We start from the raw sequence: 22,762 nt of genomic DNA on the forward strand, positions 1-22,762 counted from the left end.
AAACACAGATATTAACGTCTGGCTTTAAAATGAGATTCGTCAGTGGAGCAAACATTCAATTTGGTTTCAAGTTGCTTTAAACCCTAAAGATGATTTATTACTGAGCACACTTATATTAAAGCTTGGTGTGACCAAGATATTTAACGTTAATTTGAAATGATGGGCTTCCCATTCCACGTTACTTTCATCAGAATTCCAACACAAAATGTGCAACAACTTATGTTTAGGTACCAAATCCTTCTGATTGGAGAAAAATAATGGAAATTTATATCCTAAATATTTTAGGCAAAGTCAAGTTTAGGCTGTCTAGAACAGATATCCATAAATAGCGCTGCTAAAATTATGCCTATTTAACAACTGGGATATTAGTATAAGATAATTTGAACAATAGATTGGATAAAGTTGGATTATGAGCCCAACTCTTGCTCTGTTTAGTAACAATCAATGAGAGATGTAACAAAAACTGATGATAGTTGTAGGTTGACAGAACAGGACATAGAAATGCAGACATCTCACTCTGGCCTGCTGTTCAAAACCCAGACTGCAACAAGAAACAATTGATCAGTCTAATAATAATAATAATAATAATAATAATAAAAAGGGGAATTGAACTAAGATGTTTACTCTTACTAAAGGGCTAGAAGAAGACACTTGAGAGTGAAAAGTTTTATTGCAAAATAATTAGCTACTCTGCTAAACCCCTTTTTTTTTTTCTTTTTTTTTTTTCTGCAGTAAACATTAGGCAAGGCACATTTATTTGTGTTGCACATTTCAGCAACAATACAATTCAAAGTACTTTACATTGTGACAAAAATGCATATGAAAAGTTGGACTACAGATTGAAATTAATGACCTCAACTCTTTTGTAAAATCATAAGACCAAACGAATCCCCTGCAGGAACATTTAAATCTTCAACCCATTCATTGATGCCCTCTGTGCTTTGTGGTGCATATTTTTTCACCATAAAATGAAACGCTTCTATTAGCCATAAAATACTGAATGCAACTGAAAATGATAAAAAGAAATTGAGGCATTTATTCAACGAGATAAAAATCTGAGTTTTGTTTTTCAGTATTTGACCTACTTATCACCAGTCTGAGCCAATCACAGACATTTGACAATTGACAACTGCCTCGTGCATCACTGCTTTATAGAAAACACTTCCAACCTAACATGTGTTCTGGCCATTTAAGTTTGATTTCTGAAATGTAGGCTTGAAGTCAACCCACTGATATTATGCTTCTAAGCCACCAAATGAGGTAGTTACAATGCCGTATTGGTCAGTATATAGAAGGACAAAATGGCCTCGAGTCTGACGTATTGACGACAGACGATCTGTTTGAACAGTTGCCCATTTAGCATGCTAGTAATGATCCTCCAAGAAATTGGCAATTGACCAGTCACTAGTCAGTTACAAACTCAATAATTTGACCTTTGACCAATCAGAGAATAAGTGGGATGTTTTAAAAAAAACAGAGGAAGCACAGAGCTAGAAGGAGCCATTAAAAAGGAAACTATTCTCTACGTTACATGGTGACAAGTCTGTGGTTCACTCAAGCTGCGGGACAGCAAGAGAGAGCAAGATTTTAGCAGATAATATAAATAATAATTGGTGTGCTGTGTTTGTGCCCTCTTATACTTCCTAAAGAGATACTGGAAAGTTTAAAAACAGTATTGGCATGTTAAAACTTTAGTAAACCCTTTTGAAACTGCCACAAAATTTTGTTTGTTGCATCTCTTGAAAATAAAAAAATCTCCATTCACAAGCATTGTTCTATATCCACTGCCTCCTCTAAAAGTCAGGACAGATTTTTAGGAAAGGTGCAGTTGCAGTCTTGCAAAGCTTCGGATGGCATCAAAGATGTATGAAGGCAGCAGGGAGCAGTTGTGACTGTTGCACTTACTGTTCATCAGCAATTCCTAACAGCAACTGGTGGCCTCCAGCCGTCCCAACAGTTGCCATGACGTTGTTTTGTTTTATGTTTCACCCACGGGACATGCTGTACAGCTGGCCATATACGGACAGTTCCGGGCAGCTTTGATTGAATGGATTATCTTTTAGTTTTAAAAGCTGGTGGTGAATTACTGATTTCTGGTAACTGATTAACCCGTTTTCCCAATTCCCACATTTAAGCTCTTTGAATACAGTGCAGTATTGAGTTCAAATAACGTCTGGATTTCATCACATACTCTAGATTATCATTGCTTCTATTTTGAACTGAGGGCTTTGTTTATAACTGTTTCCACAGATGAAGAGACAAAAAGTTGTTATCCAGACAAAATGTAGTATCTAAGACAGTATCTTATTTTAAATATTTACTCAAAGATCTTTGCACAGGTCTGGAAAGAAAAAAAATCATGTTTTGAAGCTTTGAGGTTGTGCCTTTCCTTTTCTTTTGTTTTTGTGTTGGTGTGCCAAAATGTTCCGACCTCCTTTTTTTTTTTTTTTTTTTACAATAGGCCCTCTCCGGTACCTTAATGCTTGGCTACCAGTCTTCTCCCACAGTTTCCGTTCCCCACTTTTTTTGTATTTTTTTCTTTTGTCTTTATTTCGCGTAGGAGCAGGATAGACACCCCAACTGTGACAAAACTACACCAACTCATAGGGCCTGTGGATAGATAGATTCTGTACAAGTCTTAATGCACTTTTGTGCTGTTTTTGTCTCCTATTTGTCATCATCAACTATTTACAAAAAAGAGAAACAAAAGCATGTTAAAATAGAACAATGAACTTCCTGTAGTTACAGTTTTACATGAGATTATTAAAACAATTTTCAGAAAACAAGTAATTTATCACGATTAATGAGCTTAAAGCTCAATAAACGTATAATAAGTCGGGTGTATATTCAATAAGTGTTTAAGGAAAATGTTATTGTAAATGTTTGAAAATTTGCTGCTTCTGTTATCCAGCAGTGCATAGACCATTTTTAAGATTTCCATTCAGCAAAAATGAAGACAAGAGCGGTAATCCAGCAAATTTAAATGCGGCATATGATTAATACTGAAAATGCTTTTCATTTAGCCCCTTTGCAATTTTATACCTTTGCAGTTTTATGCTGTATGAAAAGTGTTCTCTTACGAAAATCTGATTGATTTTTACAGGTACAAAATGCATTGAATATTTTATACTGAGCAGGCATTAATTTGTACCTGCTTTGACAACTGGCAATTTAAGACAATTTTCTTAATTGTGATCTTAGTCTGCTGTAAAGGAAAGGCCTCATATGAGTGACCTCCTGCTGGTAGATGTGTTTTATTGGAGTTACATATTTTGGTTTAATCAGGGGCCCTAATTTGTCACCTTATAAGTCGACTGGCTCAAACGGGGTTAAGAGCCAAGATAAAAAAATGGCTTTAAGAACAAGTGACTTTTTACAAATGAAATTGGTGTCCTAGGGACTGTACATGTAGCCATGTTAAATTCTTTAAATGTAATTGGAAACTTATTTTTCCTTCTCTTGTTGTTTCCACTCTTTTCCATGTGACCTGACTTTCTTAAAGGCCACCTTCAGTTGGAAGGGCTCTAGCTCACTGTGTGTAGTTTGTGTTAGTGTGTGTGTTTGTGTGAGGGCTGGGGGAGGGGCTGGGAAGGGATTTGGCAGCTCCTTTGATCAATAAAGCATAAACAAGAGGGGGGCTTCAAAATGGGTTTCATTGTGTCAGGGGGAGGAGTTGCTGAGTCAGGCCCACTCACTCTCTGGTCTGGGATGGAGAGTGGCCTGGCAGGCTAGGATTACTGGGCAGGCCAAGAGAAACTTTCTGAATCTCTCACTATACCCAGCTGTTCCAGAATCTGGCCTAATGGCACTTTGGGATCAAATTAACTCCAGGCAGCAGAACACATCCGTATTAAGGGGTGTTATTAAAGTCTAATGATAGTATTTATTGGCATCACAAATAAAGTCTTATTTTTGTCATGCCTGCTTATTCGTTCACCAGTACAACAATAAAACAATATTGTTGCATTGCACAAACAAGCTACTGGAGTTTGGTGCCTTCTGTATTTCAAATGGGGAGAAGGGAGGAGGAGGAGAAGGGGGTCGGGCTGCTCTCCTAAATAGGATGCTTCAAAAACAAAACAAGTGAATAGTTAGGTTTTAGGTCGTAGCTCAGTCTGTGCTTTTGTCAAGCAGGTGAAAGCTTTGTAAATGTGGCGCCAGATTGTTAAAACCCCTGACACTCCGCGGTGTCCGAGCCGCTTCCAGGAAAAAGGGACCCCCTGCGTTGAGCCCTGGGACTGACCCTCCCTCAATAGAGAGGGTCCTGCCTGGGAGAGGAGGGCTTCCTGTATTAGCTTTCCATCTTAATCAAGCAACAAGTGCCAACAAAGCACTAATTATCGATGCCTTCACAGAGTTGCACACAATGCTCCCCCATTCCCCCCACCTTGTCTGTCCCATCCTGGCAAAGATAGTTGAAAAATAGATGAAGCAACATTGTCTGACATTTATAATAGCCATTTTGAAACCAAGTACAGCCTCTTGGAAGCTCTCAGGACATATTCTGCTCCACTCATGTGCTGTTGCCATTTTTTGACTGTATTTATTACAAAGGTCATATTGCATGTGAAAATGTTTACACCAAGCTAATTTAAGCATTTCATTTAGTGGATCAGGACCACTTTGTGTCACTTTGCATGTGGGGTTCCTCGAGGCCCTATTCTTGGGTTACTCTTACTTGATATCTGTAAGATCCTCCTAGCTAATATTATTGGCTATTCCAACATCTCTTCTCATATGTATGCTGATGATACACAACTTTATTTGGAATAAGATGTATCTTATTTTTTTTATTTTTAAGTGTGTGGTGAAGTATTGAGTCAGATTAGTAACTTTGGCTTCCTGTAACATCATGTTATGCAGAAAAACCTGCTGAGTCATTAACATGCTCCTGGGTTGAACTTTGTACTGCTAAAAGAGAAGAAAAAAAATCTAAATGCAACATATTCATTTATTTTGTCGTATTTTCTTTTTCAGCCACATTGATAAAACCACCACTTGGCAGGATCCTCGCAAGTCCCTGCTCCAGATGAATCAGCCTGCTCCCCCCAGTTCTGTGCCAGTCCAGCAACAAACCCTTATGAACCCCGCCAATGGTGTGTATTATATCATACAATTTCTTAACTTTTTTTCTCACTTTTGCTTTAACTCAGAATTATTACAATGGACTTACGGACAGCTGCTTTTGCAAAGCACAGAGTAGAAAACAGGTTTGGTCTAGTTCTTGCTTGTCGCTGCTCTTAGTTTTGACCATGCAGATGGAATTTGCCCCAGGTTAGAGAAGACTTGGGCAGAATGTTACATGTCTCCTGTATTGTTTGAGAGCCCTGAGTATCATTCATTTGTAAAACTAGTGTTTTACAAATGAGGTAGCTCCGTTGTCTCCACTTGATTCAGTTTTGCCTGTTAAATGAAAAAAGCTTCAAATGTTGGTAAATCAGACTTCTCAAGGGTATTTATCTGAGCTATGAAAAAACGATTTTGGAGCTTATCTTTGCTTTTATTTTAGAAGCTTATGTGGCTAGTATACAGAGCTGTATTCCCTAGTTACATGTATTGATGTTGCACAAAAAAATGCTGTATAGGCAAATCTTGTCATTGTGACTTGCTATTATCTGGTAAGCATTATTTCGATTTGTGTTCCAGCAGGACCCCTTCCTGATGGCTGGGAACAGGCCATAACACCAGAGGGAGAAATTTACTATATCAACCACAAGAACAAGACCACATCCTGGCTGGACCCACGACTTGAGCCACGTTATGGTGAGTTTACTAAAGTTCCTTTTGTCTTGTTAATTCCTTGATTTAAGAAAATTAGGAGAACATACAAATATTTTTTACATGTGTGACCCAGCAAAGGCCCAAGCACAGATACAAAATGGAAGTGGGTTGGGATGAAATGGGGGGGTATAAGTTGTTGAAGGGTGAAATTAACCCTGAGCCAGCCTTAATGATTACCACAAATGTAAATGTGTCAGACAATCACAGTAGTGTTTGTTTCAGTCTAAAAACAGGCACTATGAGAAATCGCTGCACAATAAAACCTTTGTAGTTGAACTAAAATAAAAAACTACATTTATGTTGCTTTGAGATCTCAGATCAGTTTCATTTTATTTATTCGTTTATGTAACCAATCTATAAAAAGTAATTTGGGAAGAATTATATCATTGCTTATTTCTAAAACAAGTTTTCATCGCAGTAAGAAGTGATTAATCTCGTCGTGAGTCACAGTTCATTTGATCAGCTTACATTGTTTGGAGCTTTCAATCAACAGTTGTTGGTTCAAACCAGATTTCTCCGAAGCCCCCACCCCTCCATCCCCTTAAAATTCCCACCTAACCTTTTGTCAGCCATTTTATTGTTGGCCCAACAGCTGAGCTAGCCATTGATCCCTCTGGCCGAGCTGAAGTTTGACAGTTGGCATTGGTGAATTAGTGACAGGTCCAGGTACATGTGCTGAAACGTCTCTGCAGCCATGGGAATGAGCTAATCCCCCATGTGTTAGCAAGGCTTGCAGAGATCAAGGCTCTTGCATGTGTCACTCTGACTCATTTCTGCTTCAGGTGCCATCCTTTCACTGCAGCCGTGTTCCCCATGGAAGCTGGCCCCCAGGTTCACAAAGGCAACATGTGTGAATCTGCGTGCAGTATGTTATCCTCTTTAATTTTAGCGTTCGTTTTTAATCGAGGCCAGGCACTCAAAGCATGGGTTTTATGTAAGCAGTCGTGTCGTGCACTGAGGGCGGACTGGAAAGTTCAAAACAGAGTTGTAAGGGGAGCAGGGCAGCTGGGGAGGGAGATGCCGGCTGCGGTGGCAAAGCTCTTTGAAGATTTTTAAGTCTTGAACACACAAGGCGGCTGGGCCCCTAAAAGCTGGGGAGAGTTAGAAAGACTGTTAACTCATGAGGGGCCACAGACAATTTTCCCGCTTATTAAATAGCCAATGTGACTATTTAATAAGTTAATGATTTCAGTTTATACCTCCATATCAATTGTTTTTAAATGTTTTTAAAGCATTCATTTTTGGTCCTAGAAGGAAAATCCGGTTTTTATTTGTAGCAGTCAAACTTACAAGTGTATACTTTACATTTTTGCAATTAATTCCCCTGCTTTGTAGGTTTTCCAATTATATGCTAGCTCCTTTGATAATAGAGGCTAATTTAAGCTTTAGGAAGAAAAGCAGCCGAGCGCCTTTAACTAAGGGTTGTTGCCGGCTGGCTTTCCCCTGTGTGAGGCCCAGCGCAGGCACGGCCCCATTTTGCTCAAGCCCCAGACAGACTTGAATCTCTGCCAGGCCTCTTTATTCTGCGGTCCAACTCTTAATCTGTTCCAGACCTTTTCACGGGGGAGGGGGAGTTTGGGAGAGGCGAGGCGAATGGGGCGGGGGAGACTGGGATAGTAGAGGGAAAAGGCCAATGGGATAAGTATACCTCCTCTTCAAGGTCCCACAGAGGTGGCAAGCAGCAAATACAAGTATTAAGTGTACAGTGACTGGCTTTAAAAGGGGCTAGCTGATGTGGACATGTTATTTTTTTTAAACGGACAATGCAGAAGTTTCTTGATTGCATAAGTTTTTAGGCTTCTACTTAATCAACAAAGTTGTCACTTTAAAAAACTCTGAGCTAAACAGGCCTCAAAATAACATATTATAAAACTTTCTTAGATATTCGGTCCTGTTTTCCTGACACAGCACTTCACAAAAGGCATCCCTTGAGCCTTTTCACATTCAGTCACTTTACAACATTACATTATTTAACAAAATGTAGTGCATTACACAAGAAGTGGAGAGAAAATGGACCATGGTTTTGAAATTTCTGAGAACTGGTATGTGCATTACTATTAACCTCACTAAATCAGTTTTTTGTAGAGCCACCTTTCATTGCAGTTACAGTTGCAAGTGTTGGAACATGTCTCTATTAAATATACATCTGTGAAGATCAGTTGTTGTTGTTTTTTTTTTTTTTTTTTTTTTGCAGCACTAGAGGCCTTTATTTTTCCGACAGTAGGCCAACAGGAAATAGGTGGAGAAAGAGGGGGAAGACATTCGGTAAAGGTCTCCGGGTCCGGGACTCAAACCCGGGACGGTTGCTTCGAGGACTGTAGCCTCTATACATGGGTATAGAGGACTGGCCTGTCCTGGCTCCATCCTGATTAGGGATGGGTACCTTTCACATTTGAACTAATACAGTACCGATACCCAGAACCTGGGAATCCTGCTGTTTGTATTGTAGCATCTCGGTTGTTTCAAACATTTCTTCAACATGAAGACTCTCAACTGTCTACGCATTGTTTTTTTTCTTCAAAATAATGCACAATTAAAACCCAGTCATGTTGTTAACTGCTGACTGTTACAGACGTGCCAACGGTGCCGAATGCAGGAGTTGTATTGTATTTTTGAGGCTGACGAAAATTGTGAACTCTTCAAATCTTGTTCTTAACCAGATGCTTCCTCAGATTAGACGTATTCCCGCCACTGGCCTTGCACTTCACAAATATTGCAGCGAGTGTAATTTGCATTGCATTTTGAAAAGTGGAGCCATACTTTTGAGTGCTTTCTATCAGCCATGCTTTGTTGACGGTACCAGCGGCTACTGACGTCCTTACGTTCTTGTGTGTGCAATGCTGTGTTCATGTCCGGCATAGAAAATCGCCCACTTTTCCGCTCCCTCAGTGTCACAGTGATGCGTTTAGGTACCGAAACATGGTACCGTTTGATTTTACGTGAATCGGTACTTGGTAGTACTCAAGGAATTTGTTCGGTACCTATAAAAGTACCTAATTTGGTACTATTAGTTTTCCTTTTAGGTTAAGGCTTACATGTCTTCTACATGGCTTGTAGTAAACTGCAAATGACATTTTTAGGACTTTCCTTCAACAGTGACTTTCCCTTTGCCACTCTAAGGGTTCTCCTGATGACAGATTCATCCACCCAAGTCGTGCATCTTTGCAGCTCCTCCAGCCCCTTGGCTGCGTGTCTGATCAATGTTCTCCTTAAATGACCGGTCAGTTTAGGTGCATGGCCATGTCTTGGTAGGTCTGCTGCTGAAACATTACATTGGATGTTCAAAGCCTGGGATATAGTTTTATAACCTAACTCTGCTGTAAAGTTGTACACATGATGCTGTTCATTATTATTTTTTCTTAGATCTTCACAGAACATCTATATTTAACTCTGATAAAATTGCACACAGCTGGACTCTGTTTACTAATTAAGTGACTTCAGAATGCTTGGACTTAACTTGTGGAGGTCAGAGTCGGGGGTCTGAATATAAATCTTTATTTTTAATAAATTTTGAAAACCATCTAAGTTTTCCCTTCTGCTTCAATTATACAATAATTTGCAATAGTATATCACACAAAACCCCAATAAAGCACCCATGACACAATGTGGAGAAATTTGAATACTTTTGAAAGGCACCTTATTGTTGTGCTTTACCCAGACCTTTGTGTAGTACACAACAAAGGTGTGTTTCATTCACTGCCAGATTATTTCTCCATCGGCTTGTCTCGACACGAGAAACACAAATGGCCTTTTCTTAAACTTGTTAAGTCGGTAGAAGACAAACATTTACTAAACCTTCAAAGGTGCAGTGCACTGGTCATACTAAGAACTTCCTACAGCTGGCACACCCTCAGCTTTACCTGCCCCAGTTGATCCTGTGCTGCATATGTCTGCTAGAGAGATCGGCTGATAAGGCCCTAAGTTGCTGGATCTTTGTGCTGCAGAAGTGCGTGAAGAAGACAAAAGGCAGACAGCATTAACTAGTCTCTTATCGGCTCTGCTCACCGATAATCACCACCTGTATGTGCTGCTGATTTACACCAAACAAACGGGCACACAGTCACATCCTGAATGTTCAGACACAGTGCTTATTCCAAACTATCATCCTGAACCAAATGCGTCCTTTTCCACCTCTGTCTCCCACGGATTCAATTAGATATCATCCCTGTTTGTGAATAGTTTCCTCTTGATGTTTTGTCTGTGAGGGAAACCTTGACTCGGATGCGTAGCAGAAATTCAGGAGCCCTGGAAAAAAAATTCCATTTAAATTCATAACTGTTCAGTAAAAAAAAAACAAAAAAAACAACCACACCACTGACGTTGCTTCTCTGCTTCAGTTAAACACCCCACAATCCGGCGCTGCATCACTATCATGTCACATGCTCAAGCAAATACCACATGGCTAACCCCCTCCCCTCCCAAAACACATGCACAAACATAAATAACATTACTTCTTATTATCAGTCCAATTTTACTAATGGGACTGATACCTAGATGTTTAAAAAATACGTAACATCAGCTGATACCGATGTTAATGCAGATATATCATACATCACTAATTAGGTTATGAAACAATACACCAGGCTTTGTGCATCTCACAGAGCACTGTTCAGTCCATCATCTGAAAATGGCAAGAGTTTGGCACAACTTCAACCCTACCAAGACATGACCGTCCACTTGAACCTCAGCATGGAAAGTGTTAATCAGAAAAGCAGCCAAAAGGCTCATGGCAACACTGGAGGAGCTGAAGAGATCCAGGACACAGATGATAGACTCTGTCGATAGGATAAGTATTAGCCAAATTTGGTATTTATGAAACAGAAGCAAGAAGAAACAAAAGACATAAGACATAAAAGACATAAGAAGTCCTATAGCCATGTAAAGCAGCCAAGAGTCCCAACTTTGGGAAGGCTGTCGAGATCAACAGCTCAGATGGGATTATTTGTTGATAGTACATGGCAAACGTGTAGGAAGGCGTTCTGGTCAGATGAGACCAAAACTTTACTTTTTGGGCTGCATGCGAAACGTTGGTTATGACAGAAAACTGCCACTGAGAACACACCATCCTTATGGTGAAACATTGTGGTGGCAGCATCATGCTGTGGGATGTTTTTCTTCAGCAGGGACAGGAAGGCTAGTCATAGGTTGTGGGAAGATGGATGGATGCAAATACAGGGCAATCCTGGAGAAAACCTGCTCCAGGCTGCAAAAGGTTTGAAACTAGGGTGGGGGTTCCCCTTCCAGGAAGACAACAACCAGGAACATATAGCTATAGCCATAATGGACTTATTTAAAACAAAGCTCATTCATGTTATACTGGCCCAGTCAAAGTCCAGACTTAACTGTAATTGAGAGTCTACGACAGGACTTGAACATTGCTGTTCGCAGAAGCTCTCCATCCAATTTAAGGTTCAGCTATTGTGCGAAGAATGGGTAAAAAACGTTTTGTGTCTATCTATGTAAAGCTAGAAAAACGTGGAACTAAATGATTGTAAAGTTTTATACTTTTGCAAGGTGCTGTATGTGTACTGTTATAGTGTGTCTGTAAATCTAAATTAAAAACAAATTTTCCAGGTTGATGCAGTTTACTGTGACTGTAAATGTGCAGTCACAGTATATCCATTTGGCTCCCACTAGTTTAATATATCTGTTCGTCAAAGCTTGGGTCTTGATGGGTGCACTCGTGTTGACATTGCTCATGCACAGGTACACTGTCCTGAGAACAGGGTGCCATGGTGCCGGAAAGATCCAGCCTCCAAAGACCTCGGTATCTGCACAAGATAAGAAGCAGAGAGAAGTAACACACTCCCTATGGGTTCAGATAATGAGTGTTGGAGAGGGGAGGTAACTCTGTGACTCTGTTTGTTTATGTGCATGTGGGTGCGTGGGGGAGGGGTTGTGTGGACACAGAGAGGGATAGAGGGGGTGATACAGGAGGCAGGGCAGGGTGGGACCTTCAGAGCTTCCCAGGGAGAGCCCAGAGCTACAGTTCATTCAGCTCATGCTGGGGTGTAAACAGACAGTGATTGAATGGGGATGCGAAAGGTGCCGGGGAGGGCAGGACAACGCAGCACAGAGACACGCATGAAAATTGTGCCACTATCAAGCTTTTGTTTTAGATGTTACTTGAAGTACATACGCAAACGACGCACCTCATTGGTTCCATTACTGGAACTCCCCTGTCTCTACTATAATGATAAAGCGTGTGACCTACTTCGCATGCATAGACTGGGGCATTGCTTTGCTGCCTTATGTTTATTAGGTCCATTCCCACTAAAGCTAAGAATAACAAAGATTTCACTGGGGAACAGCTGAGTTTTTATCACAACATTTGATATTGTAAATACGTAGTTCGCTTGCTAAAGCTCAATACAATTACATTCGTTGTGTGAAAGAAACTTATGTTAATCGTGGTTCTGTGTTTACACAAGCTGATGTAGGGCTATATTACTGAGGGCAATGTCAGATTTATTTGATCAGCTGATGAGGACCCGTCAGGCTGGGGGAAGGAGGAGGTCAGTGTTCAGGGATGATCTGCAGACTTGTTTAAGTGGAAACAAAAGACATAATGAAAGGATATGTCATGCCTGATGCAATGTAGAAAGCCAACAAAGCTTGTGTTAGTCAGTGAGTGGGAGGGGATCAGGTCTTACAGGAATGGTTGTTTCAGATAGTTGGTAGAAAATCTTTACTGGGACTTCTTGTCCCACACAACCGGCTGCACTGGATCGCCGGTTCTAAATGCTCAACTTGTTGACAAATGTGCAAGTTGTCAGTCATGTTTTGTCATGGTTTAAAGCCAAGTGCTGAGCAAAACGGAAGTTTATCAGTTGCTGGAATATTGATGATCTGATTGAGAACCTGTTTTTTGTTTTTTGTCAAAGCAACATGTGTCATGTAGTGTGAACTTTCTTTTTTTTATTTCAGCAAAACAGTTTTGGTGCTAAACTGGTTCTCATGCTTGCTTATCACTAGTTTTTTCTGTTGCCATCACCAAAACCACAGATGGCAGTTAAAACTGGTGCTGTCTTGGCACCTTTTCTCAACTTAGTTTTGTTCTTTTTAAAACAGAAACGAGGTCTGACTGAAAACCAAACTCAATAATTAGTTGAAAGTACCACTACCTATTGGCCACTTCAACAGTTGGTTACCATGAAAACTGAACACTTACAGATGGACATGCATCACTTGGTTACTATGGCAACCAAGCTAAGACTGGTGGATGGATATTACTGCTGACAGAGTAAACACATGACTTCTTAGACAGGTGCTCCCGCTGCTTTGGGGTTAAAAGGTGTCAGCAGTGCTTCTCCCGTCCTCGGTTCTTTTTTATAACCTAATATTTGAAGGGGGACTACACTTCATCAAAATGCTCCAGACTAGTGACCTATTTTTATTGAATATTCTTGTTACATATGAAATTGCATTAAATTACATTACTCTTGTAAAAACCAAAGAGCTTCAACATGGATCTGCCTGTTTTTCTTCTTTTTTTTTTTTTGTATTAATGTTCATAATTTAGTTTAAACATGGACCCATACCCCTTTCATAGAATTGCCCTCACAATCACTATTTCACAAGTGAACAGAGTTTGCCACTCTGCTCATAAACTCTTTTGGCCTTTTAATTTCCCCAAATGTCAACAAATCCTCCTTAAAGTCTTGTGTTTACCTCCTGCTTAGAGTGCTGCTGGTAAATACCAATCAAAGATCAAAATCCTGGACATATTATTGCTGCATTTATTTTGTCTTAGAAGGTGGAGCTTGGATGAGAGCATGACATTGCACCCAAGTAGAGCGAGTTCTAGTTGCATGTCAGGAAAAACCAGTGGGATTTGCTAGTCATTGTGCTTAAAACAACCTATTTCTCTCCTTTTTCTGCTTTTACACTTTAAGGAAACATGTCCACAAATAGAGATTGCACAGTTATATGTGCCACTGGTTTAATGTGATACAACCCATCAGAAGTTCAAATAAAACATTTTTATGCAACATGCACTACCTAAATATAGGCTATCTGGCTGGGGAAATCCAAAACAGGTTTTACTGTGCTTTAATTTTTTTTATGTATATTTTTCCCTCCCTGAATACATGCTCATATTATTTCTTTTAGGACTATTTTTACACAAATAAAAAATAAGTAAATAAATACAAAACTGCACCAGCAGCACTGTGCATATGCTACAGTCTCACATTTGAACTTTTCTTGAATTCTGCAGCACTGAACCAACAGCAGATCACACAGAGTGCTCCGGTGAAACCGTCCGGGCAGCTGCCTTCCAGCACCCATGGTGGAGTCCTGGGAGGAAATAACCAGCTCAGACTGCAGCAGATGGAGAAAGAGAGACTCCGACTGCAGCAGCACAGACCACAGGTCAGCCATCACGGTTCAGTCTCAGTCCTATAATTTTCAGGAAAGATCATTTCCTTTCAGTGTGTTTACGTGAGTCCAAAAAATTACACTGGACCCTCAGTGACTCACCGGTTCAATAAAGGCAACAGCATTATTATTTTGTTCAGAGGCTGTAATTCTTCAACGGACCTTTCAGTGAGTCATGTGTACACGAGCATAGTGGTGGATCTTAAGCCTCTTTGATCAGATTTTATTGTTCAACTATCCTGCCGTGTGAGTCATCTGTGGTAATTTTATCACTTCCAACAGTGACGTGTGACATGTCAGTGCTGCCCACATAGGGTGGTGCCGCAGCACCTCCTGGTTTACTCAGGGCTGTGTCATAATACCAGAAACAGAGCATTATGGTTATGAATGAGAGTGCTGGACACTTTGTTTACCCTGCCGTTCACATGGGTTGTTTAAAGTTCATGGTGTAGCAAGTGACCCGTGTGTGTACACGCACTGAGCTGTGAAGAGAATATAGCAATCTGATCTTGTGCTGAGGTTTAAGCAACTAGGTTATTGTGGAGTTCTTATCAAACATTGGACGACTGAAATATTTGTTTCCACAGAAAGGTTACCGCAGCAGGAAGTCTTTTTCCTGGATAATTAAAAATGTTTAACTGATTTTATTTTATTTTTTTATCTTTACAAAAGTATTTTGTAAACGTGCGTTCATTTATCCTAAAATTGTACGTGCATAAAAATATGGTGATAAAGTTTAGTAAATACTAAAACATACTATTGTTTCAGCAGCAATGAACCTCTTGGTTATCTAAACCCCAAGTTGGCATAAAAAAACAGGTAATAAGAGTTAATAATGAAAAATAAAATTGGAATTAGATCCTAATAAGATTAAGGTCTTTATAAGGAAAGGTCAGATCATTTATCCATTGTTAATTCTTCTGCATTGATGCCATGGCTACCTGACCTCTCACACAGTATCAGCTTTGGTATTGAGTTAATGTTTGATATAAAAATGTGAATTATGATGCACTCAATGTTCAAGTCAGACATTTAAACCCTTTTGTAATTGTCGCAGGGTTTTAAATGTTCTAACGAGTATTTATTACAGCCATCTGTACATGGTTTACATTTAGTTTGTGGAGCTTGTTGATTCTTTTTGAGATTTACAAGAGCACACAAAAGAATCCTTCTTGTCCGCCTTCAAACTTTCCGTTTATGCTCACACTGCAGGTCAGACCCAACAGGATCTATGACTAGTCACAGGGGAAAAGGTGTAGGGCTTTGGCATTGATTAACAATGAAACCTATTTATTTTCTATTTTTGTGCACAAACACATCAACACCTAATTTGGTATTTGGAAGTGGATTTGCTTTATCCAGTAACCTGCTATTGAAAGTACCAGTCCGTTTCAAGTCTCAACGGGTGACTTCGCAGATAACACTGCGGATTAGCCAACTTGTCTATCAAGTTAGCAAAGCCTGGCACTGATGTTACCTTCCTCATTGATCGGGAAGTAGGACTTCTTGTGCTGGACGGAATACGACTTTCCAATCTCACTAGAGAAAGAAATCTAGGGTGGTGTAATGATGAAACATTATAGAACAAAATGACTGTAAACCAGAAAATAAAAGCAGCTGCTTTTACACGACAGCCACGTTTTAGTTTTACCCAAATGCCAAAAGGAAATCTGTGACTTCTGTTTTAGTAGGACCTGTTTTGCAGAGCTGCCAAAATAAGTTATATCCCAAACTGCAAGGAACCCCCCCCCCCAATGCTGTTGGGTAGTAACTTATTGTGCAGAAACTTCACTCCCCAGCGAATACCAGCATTCCTTTTGCCTTTTTCTCGTAAAAGCATATTCTCAAAATAGAGACTGTGGTCAAGTCATTTCACCTTCCCGTTGAAGGAGTTGGAAAAGAACAACATGACATCATATCCTCAGCCTTATCTGATGCAGCATGTGTAGAAAACAATTGTCTCGGACTGTGGCAGCTCACCCCTTGTGTAACATAACACTCTGAGAGGGGGTTGCAGGGAGGTGTAAGACCAGTGGAACTTTTTCTAACGAGTATCATCATGTGGATAGGGATTTAACAAGAGTAGTAACACAAGATCTGGGCTGTTTCAGCATATGTCAAGAAAACAAAAAAGTAGATGTGGTTTTATTCATGGTTTACTTCCGTTTTAGTCAGAAGGTGAAATCTCCACCTCTAGAGCTAAAAAAAAAAACATTTCCAGAACGTACCCCAGAAGCTGGAATTGTTTTTGGGAAAACTGTAGTTTTCCCACCAACCCCAGCCTCATCACAAGCACAGTTTTCCCACTCGGAATACTGACTTTCAGGGATCTTACTGTTACATTTTCCAACCAAAAGCAGTGAGCAATTATGAAGTGGAAGAAAGGTGATGCGCAGCATTTCTTTTTTTTTTTTACAAATAAAAATCTCAACATTGTGGCATGCTTTTGTATCCAGACCCCTTTTACTTTGATACCCCTAAGGTAAAAATCCAGTAGTTTAAATGAAATACAGAGTCGTGTGGTTGTACATGTGAATAAATGTGGGAAAGTTTTATGCTTATGAATAATTTTGCAATGCCATGTAAAAATAACAAGATTATTTGCGTACATTAGTGAACATGTACAGTGTTTGAAAGTGGAAGAAAAATCCAGAAGTGTACATTATTAGCATGCACTGTTAATAGTAAGCTAGGTTTGGCAGTGAACATGCCAAATAATGAATCTCACTGGTTTTCAAACTCCTCTCACGGTAATTTAGGTTTAGTTTCATTTTCAGATCTTAGCTTCTGACCTTAGGGGTAACAACAGCCACCAACACTCTCTCTTTAGCTCCTCTATAGTTCCTTCTGGGATTTTATCAATCCATGGCTTGATAAACTCCATCTTTTTGGCTGTTTGTGCTTTTTTTGCTTATTAGCTGCACATCACAGTTGATTTGTTTGTATTTATCTTGAAAATAATGAATGCCATAATATGCACAAGCCAAGTACCAACTGTGGTACCATGGTATTAGACAGTTCAGGCATATTTTTAGGATCCTGCAGCTGTTCAAAATCTGTTTCTGTCATCACCCACAGGAGCTTGCTTTGAGAAACCAGCTGCCCACCAGTATGGATCAAGACGGCAGCACAAACCCTGTGTCCTCCCCTTTGGCCCAAGATGCTCGGACTATGACTGTCAACAGTTCGGACCCATTCCTCAACAGGTCAGTCTCACACAGAGAGCTCTGTAAGGAAAATGAAGGAAGTCATCCTCTGTTGCAGCAGAATCTGACTCACATGAGCATGCCTGCCAAAAAAACTTCCAGTTCTGGTTCAGCTCGTCATGCTTACTGCATCCCGTTTGAGGGTATCGGTGCGCTTGGCCGTTGGAGCTGTGCTCAGGGCCGAATTACGCAAGTTGTAAAAACAAGAGGGCCTGTCACTGGGTTTAATCCACATGTTAATGACTCACACAGACGCAGATAGGCTGGAGGTTTACTGCGCAACAATGACCTCTGGTGTACAGCTGTCGCAATAAAGGTAAATCAGAGCTAAAATGGTGGCGCGTGTTATGAAAAGCACTTTGTTAGGCCTTTATTAGTGAAGAGCCACATCGGAAGCAGCTGGTTTGCACGGACACCAGGATTTTCTGCATGTAAATGCAGCGCAGCGTCATAAAGGACTGTAATTCTGAGCAGTTCAAGCTCCAGTCTACGAGCAGACAAAGTGTGGAAAGAGTGGAATAGCAAGCAGGCCATGAGAACATGTGGTCCGGTCAGTAGACAGGCCAAACTAATCTCACCCCCCCCCCCCCCCCCCCCCCCCCTTCCCTTCTCTCCCCCTGCTCTCTCACAAAGGCTTCATTCATCCTGCCTCTGCCATACTCTGCCTACATATTTTTCTGCTAATTAGTATAGGCTTGTCAAATATCTTCTTTTCTCCTTTTCTCTCTGTTGTCCCTGTCATTATTGCTTTTCTTCCTGTGTTCTGTTATGTTGGGTGAAAAAGTGAAGCTGGTGTATGAGAATTCGTTATGATAATAATAGATGTCAATGATCAAATACAGAAGGTCCTGGACACAGCTTCATTTGAGAGCAAAGAAAAGTCAGTCAACTTGAGACAAAAAGCGCATTGAAGTTTCGGTTTAAGTTAGTTTGTCTCATGCAGTTTATAATCCGTGTTTCTCGGTTCCCAGCGGGACCTACCACTCCAGGGATGAGAGCACAGACAGCGGACTGAGTATGAGCAGCTACAGTGTTCCTCGCACTCCAGATGACTTCCTGAACAGTGTGGACGAGATGGATACGGGTAAGTTATGCTTGGTGCTAGCTCTTCTGCATCTCCAGTAATGTTTTGGCAACAAAACCGACAGAACATTGTGGCAATTTGGCATGCTAAGAAATGTTGATGGTACGCCTCAAAAATTAAAGAAGATACGATACATTGTCTTTCATTGAATTACTCTTTGCTTTGCAACTAGTGATACAAACCGTTCTGATGCTGTGTGGCTTTCCGAACCTATTGCCTTAGCTTGTCAGCAGTTGTGGAATATTTCTGATTCTTTTCTAATAGAAGACAGATCTGGACTGCAGGCAGGCCAGTTAAGCATACACAACAGCCTCCGTGAAACGAGATTTTTAAAGTCTGAGGTCTGGCAATGAACATGAACAACTTTCCATGGAAAATGTGTCCCCTTGCTTGTAGTTTGTTTCTCTCAATTTCCTAAAAACACTAAGTTTTTCACCCATGTGCAAGTCTTCCAAGCCATGAGTTTCACCATGAATGTCTCTGACTTTTACACTGCTTGCTGATGATGATCTGCAGTTCTGGCACCAAACTTGGGAGGAAGCACTGTCTAATTGTCTCCTAAACATTTCCACATTTTGTCATGTTATACCACAAACCTCAGAGCATTTGTAAGATTAAAATTTCATGTAACAGACCAACACAAAGGAGTGTAGAAATATGAACTGAAGGAAAATGATGCACGGTTTTCATGTTTTTTCAAATAAATGTTTTATCAAATAAAAAAAAACCTGAAAAGGGTGGATTGTGTTTGAAATCAACCCCCATTTCCTCTGATAACCCTAAATAAATTCCGATGAATTCCAACTATTTGTTGGGAGTCAGAGGTCACCTTATTTGAAAGTCGAGTCCACCTTCATGTATTTTAATCTTATTACAATTATAACTGTTCTTTGAAGAAGCACTTTGTTAGCTTCTTTTGTTGCCTCCCTGGGCATCAAGTTATTGTTTTTTTTATAGAATCTTCAATATTATTTTTTCATATATATGCATAGATGCAAAGTTATTTGAGTGTGTTGCTAGAATGAAAACAGTAAAAGAAAATGACTGTTTTTCCTGTCTGTAACAGAAATTAACACCAAACTCATTACTTCTTTGTCATCACCTCTTTTTGAGGCTCGGTCAAAAAATGTTTCCTCTTCTGTCTATCAGGAGACCCTCTCCCACCCTTCATTGCAACGCAGCCCAGTCGTTTCCCTGACTACCTGGACGCCATCCCGGGAACAGACGTGGATCTGGGCACACTGGAGGGTGAGAGTATGGCGGTGGAGGGCGACGAGCTGATGGCCAGTCTGCAGGAGCCGCTGAACTCCGACATCCTCAGCGACATGGAGTCTGTACTGGCAGCTACCAAGATCGACAAGGAGAACTTCCTGACATGGTTATAGAGGACCCGAGCAGAGGGGTGGGGCGCACCTTAATCCTTGTTCACCGCTGCACTCTGAACTTTTGCCTGCTCTGATCTATGAAGGATTCATAGATGCTTTTACCAGACATTTCAGCGAGCCTCTCTGAACTTCTGTGCCTCTCAGCGCGTAAGGCCTAACCTCTTTTCAGGCAGTATTCGGATCTTTTCACTAGTGTTTTTATCTTTTTAAACTTGTCTGTGTCTTCAAGGCTGGCCTATGAACAGACAGTTATGCAAGGGCCCCAAAAATGTTCACAAGGCTGTCAGCTTATCAGATCATAGCTGAACTGACCAAGTGCATGTGCTCCTCTGCAAGGACTTCCCAAGTTGCTTCCCGCCTGGAGTCTCTGGAGCTGCTCTGTTTTTGCAGTGCCACAAAGTATCTGTGTTTGGGACTATTGAATTTAGTTAAATAGCTTTATGTTTGCCTCAAATGTTTTTGTTTTCTTCCAACAAGCCTGAAAAACCAAAAATGATGTATTTGAAGCATAAAGAACAATACTGATTTGGAGCAAAGGTAATGTGAGGCGCGATTTGGAGATAGTGGCTTTGCTTTTTGTTGGGGTGGGTGGTAGGGGGTGGGGTTTGAAGCAGGGGACTGACTACATTGCTGCTTGGCTGTGCCAGCAAGTCTAAGTTAAACCGTTGATCGATCAAGTGCCTTCGGATGTATTTTTTAAGACGCGAGCGACTCGAACAATTTACCCAGTATGTATAATTCAACAACAGGCGTCAGGCTGTATTCATGCATATAAGCTGCATGATTCCTAACTGTTTAATAATCAAACTGTATTATACTTTTATTATGGGGATGTTTTCTAACCCTTAGCTTCTTTTTATCTCAGTCTTATCCAAGCCTAACCTTGTGTTTTTATTTGTAGTTTGCCACACGTATGAAAGCTTAGATCAAATGGCGTTTTTTTGCTAGTATTTGTGTTAATTTCTATATCTTAATAGGGTCAACCTTTATCGCAGCATGTTGTTTCAGCACTCCGGCATGCTTTTTATATATATATATATATATATATATATATATATATATATATATATATATATATATATGTATGTATATATATATATATATATATATATATATATATATATATATATATATATATATATATATATATATATATATATGTGGTAATTTGTTTTCCTTCTCTCTTTTTTTGCTTTACTAGACATACTTATTAGTGTTATTGTATTTGTATTCATCACAAGCAGCTTTTTGCCATCTCTGCTAAATATGAACCAAAAACAGGCAGATCAGAAGGCCCAACAGACACTGTAACTCAAGCATGTAACAGGACACATGAATTACATGAATTCACAATGTTTGAAACTGACCCCCACCACCCTCTATGTGATACTGTGTTGAGCATTTATAAAAGCAGGAATGTTTAATAGAGTGGGCTTGGACAAGTTAAAGCAGGTTTTAGTCATGCTTAAGCGTAATGTAGTGGAAGAGTTTGGCTAATTGCTGTAAGTTACACAGTGTGTGTGTTTTGTTTTATTTTTAATGGGATAATTCAGAAACAATCAGATGTTTCAGTCAGGATTCCAAAGATGTGCTTTTCTTCTAATGACACTACCCTTATTTTTACTTAAATCATTGAGAAACGTCGCCATTTTTTAAATCATTCTCTGTTTGAACAAAACCATATAAGCTAATGAGATGATTTCTGTGTTTTCAAGTGTTAACGGACACATCTGAGTAGTTCTAGCTGACAGGTTCTGTTAGATGGCTGAGTGCCTGACCCGACGGATTCAGAACAGAGAAGCGATTGTCGAACAGTGTGCACATGTTTACATAATTTACAAAACTGCTCCAGCGGCTGTGCAGACGACACACTGACAGCTTTTCTCATGGTCATGCCGATGTTTACATGATGGCTACACCTGTGCATTAACTGCAGTAACCTTTGGATAATCTTGATTGAGGCCTTGCTGGATGGCACACTGATTCTGTTGCCAGCCAACAGTGAACTGATAGCATTAACTTGATGGAACACATGCATATACATGTATTTTAGATTAGAGGACATGAACATTTTTTTATTTGTTGTTATTTTGTTTGAGAACTTCCTTTTAGTCCTGATTTTTACTGATCATGAAACCACGTGTTCATGGATTTTAAGCGGTGTTGGTGAAAGCAATGCGACTAAAATAGGTGGTACACCACAATGCTTCCATAACATGGCTAGTTTTAATTTTATCGCAACAATGACTTTCGTCACACATCTGATTTTATCCTTACCTAGTGTAAATTGTAAGAACATTATTAGCTGTTGACTCATTGTAGCATTAGAACTAATCACAAGTTAAAGTTTTTTTATTTAGTTTTTTGAATGCACACAAAATGAATTTATATTCATTAATGACAGTTTTTTTCATTTTTGATAGATATGTGCATGTGTAGAACAATACATTCTGTTACATTATACATTTCTTCATATATTTTGAAACTGGCCTTAAATAAAGTATATACTTTGTGTTAAAATTATTTTTTGTGGTTCAAAGTGTTTTTATTCTTTGACATTTTTAGAAATGTTCTGTTCTTACCACCCCTTTGCAGTTAAACAGTTAAAGATGAATTAATTAAACTTCATAAAGGCACAATTTTAATATAAAGTGATGGTTAAGTAAATTTATAATTAGTCACCACCACATGCATGCACTTTAAGAGAAGCACATTTGCTGAAAAGCTAAAACAAATTCAAAACTGGACCTTTTTTTAATAACTTTAAACGATACAGCCTGTTTGTGCATAACTGCACAATATTTGTGAAAACTATTTTGGTATTTTTTTATGTTTATCAAAAAAACGTAAAAAGACCATTCTGGTGCAAAGAGGATCAGGCAGCAAACGAAGGCGGAGACCTAGACGACCCAATCTCCAGATGTTTA

The 22,762-nt window shown here is 39.8% G+C and overlaps 1 protein-coding gene across 2 annotated transcripts in view; it reads left to right on the forward strand.

Annotated features, from left to right (window-relative positions):
- yap1 (Yes1 associated transcriptional regulator) overlaps positions 1-22,358 on the forward strand; it is a 35,682-nt gene extending 13,324 nt beyond the window's left edge. Inside the window, exons 3-8 of one of the 2 annotated variants that reach the window (XM_047391987.1) lie at positions 4,978-5,096; positions 5,647-5,763; positions 14,000-14,154; positions 17,239-17,366; positions 18,338-18,450; positions 19,600-22,358. In XM_047391987.1, coding sequence (XP_047247943.1) covers positions 4,978-5,096; positions 5,647-5,763; positions 14,000-14,154; positions 17,239-17,366; positions 18,338-18,450; positions 19,600-19,835 — 868 coding nt within the window. In that variant the 3' untranslated portion in view covers positions 19,836-22,358. The remainder of the gene's footprint in view (positions 1-4,977; positions 5,097-5,646; positions 5,764-13,999; positions 14,155-17,238; positions 17,367-18,337; positions 18,451-19,599) is intronic. The other variant, XM_047391988.1, reaches the window with a different exon arrangement.
- Positions 22,359-22,762: the final 404 nt, after the last annotated feature.

The sequence above is a fragment of the Girardinichthys multiradiatus genome, chromosome 18 (genome assembly GCF_021462225.1).
Source record: "Girardinichthys multiradiatus isolate DD_20200921_A chromosome 18, DD_fGirMul_XY1, whole genome shotgun sequence".
NCBI classification, from domain to species: Eukaryota; Metazoa; Chordata; class Actinopteri; order Cyprinodontiformes; family Goodeidae; genus Girardinichthys; species Girardinichthys multiradiatus.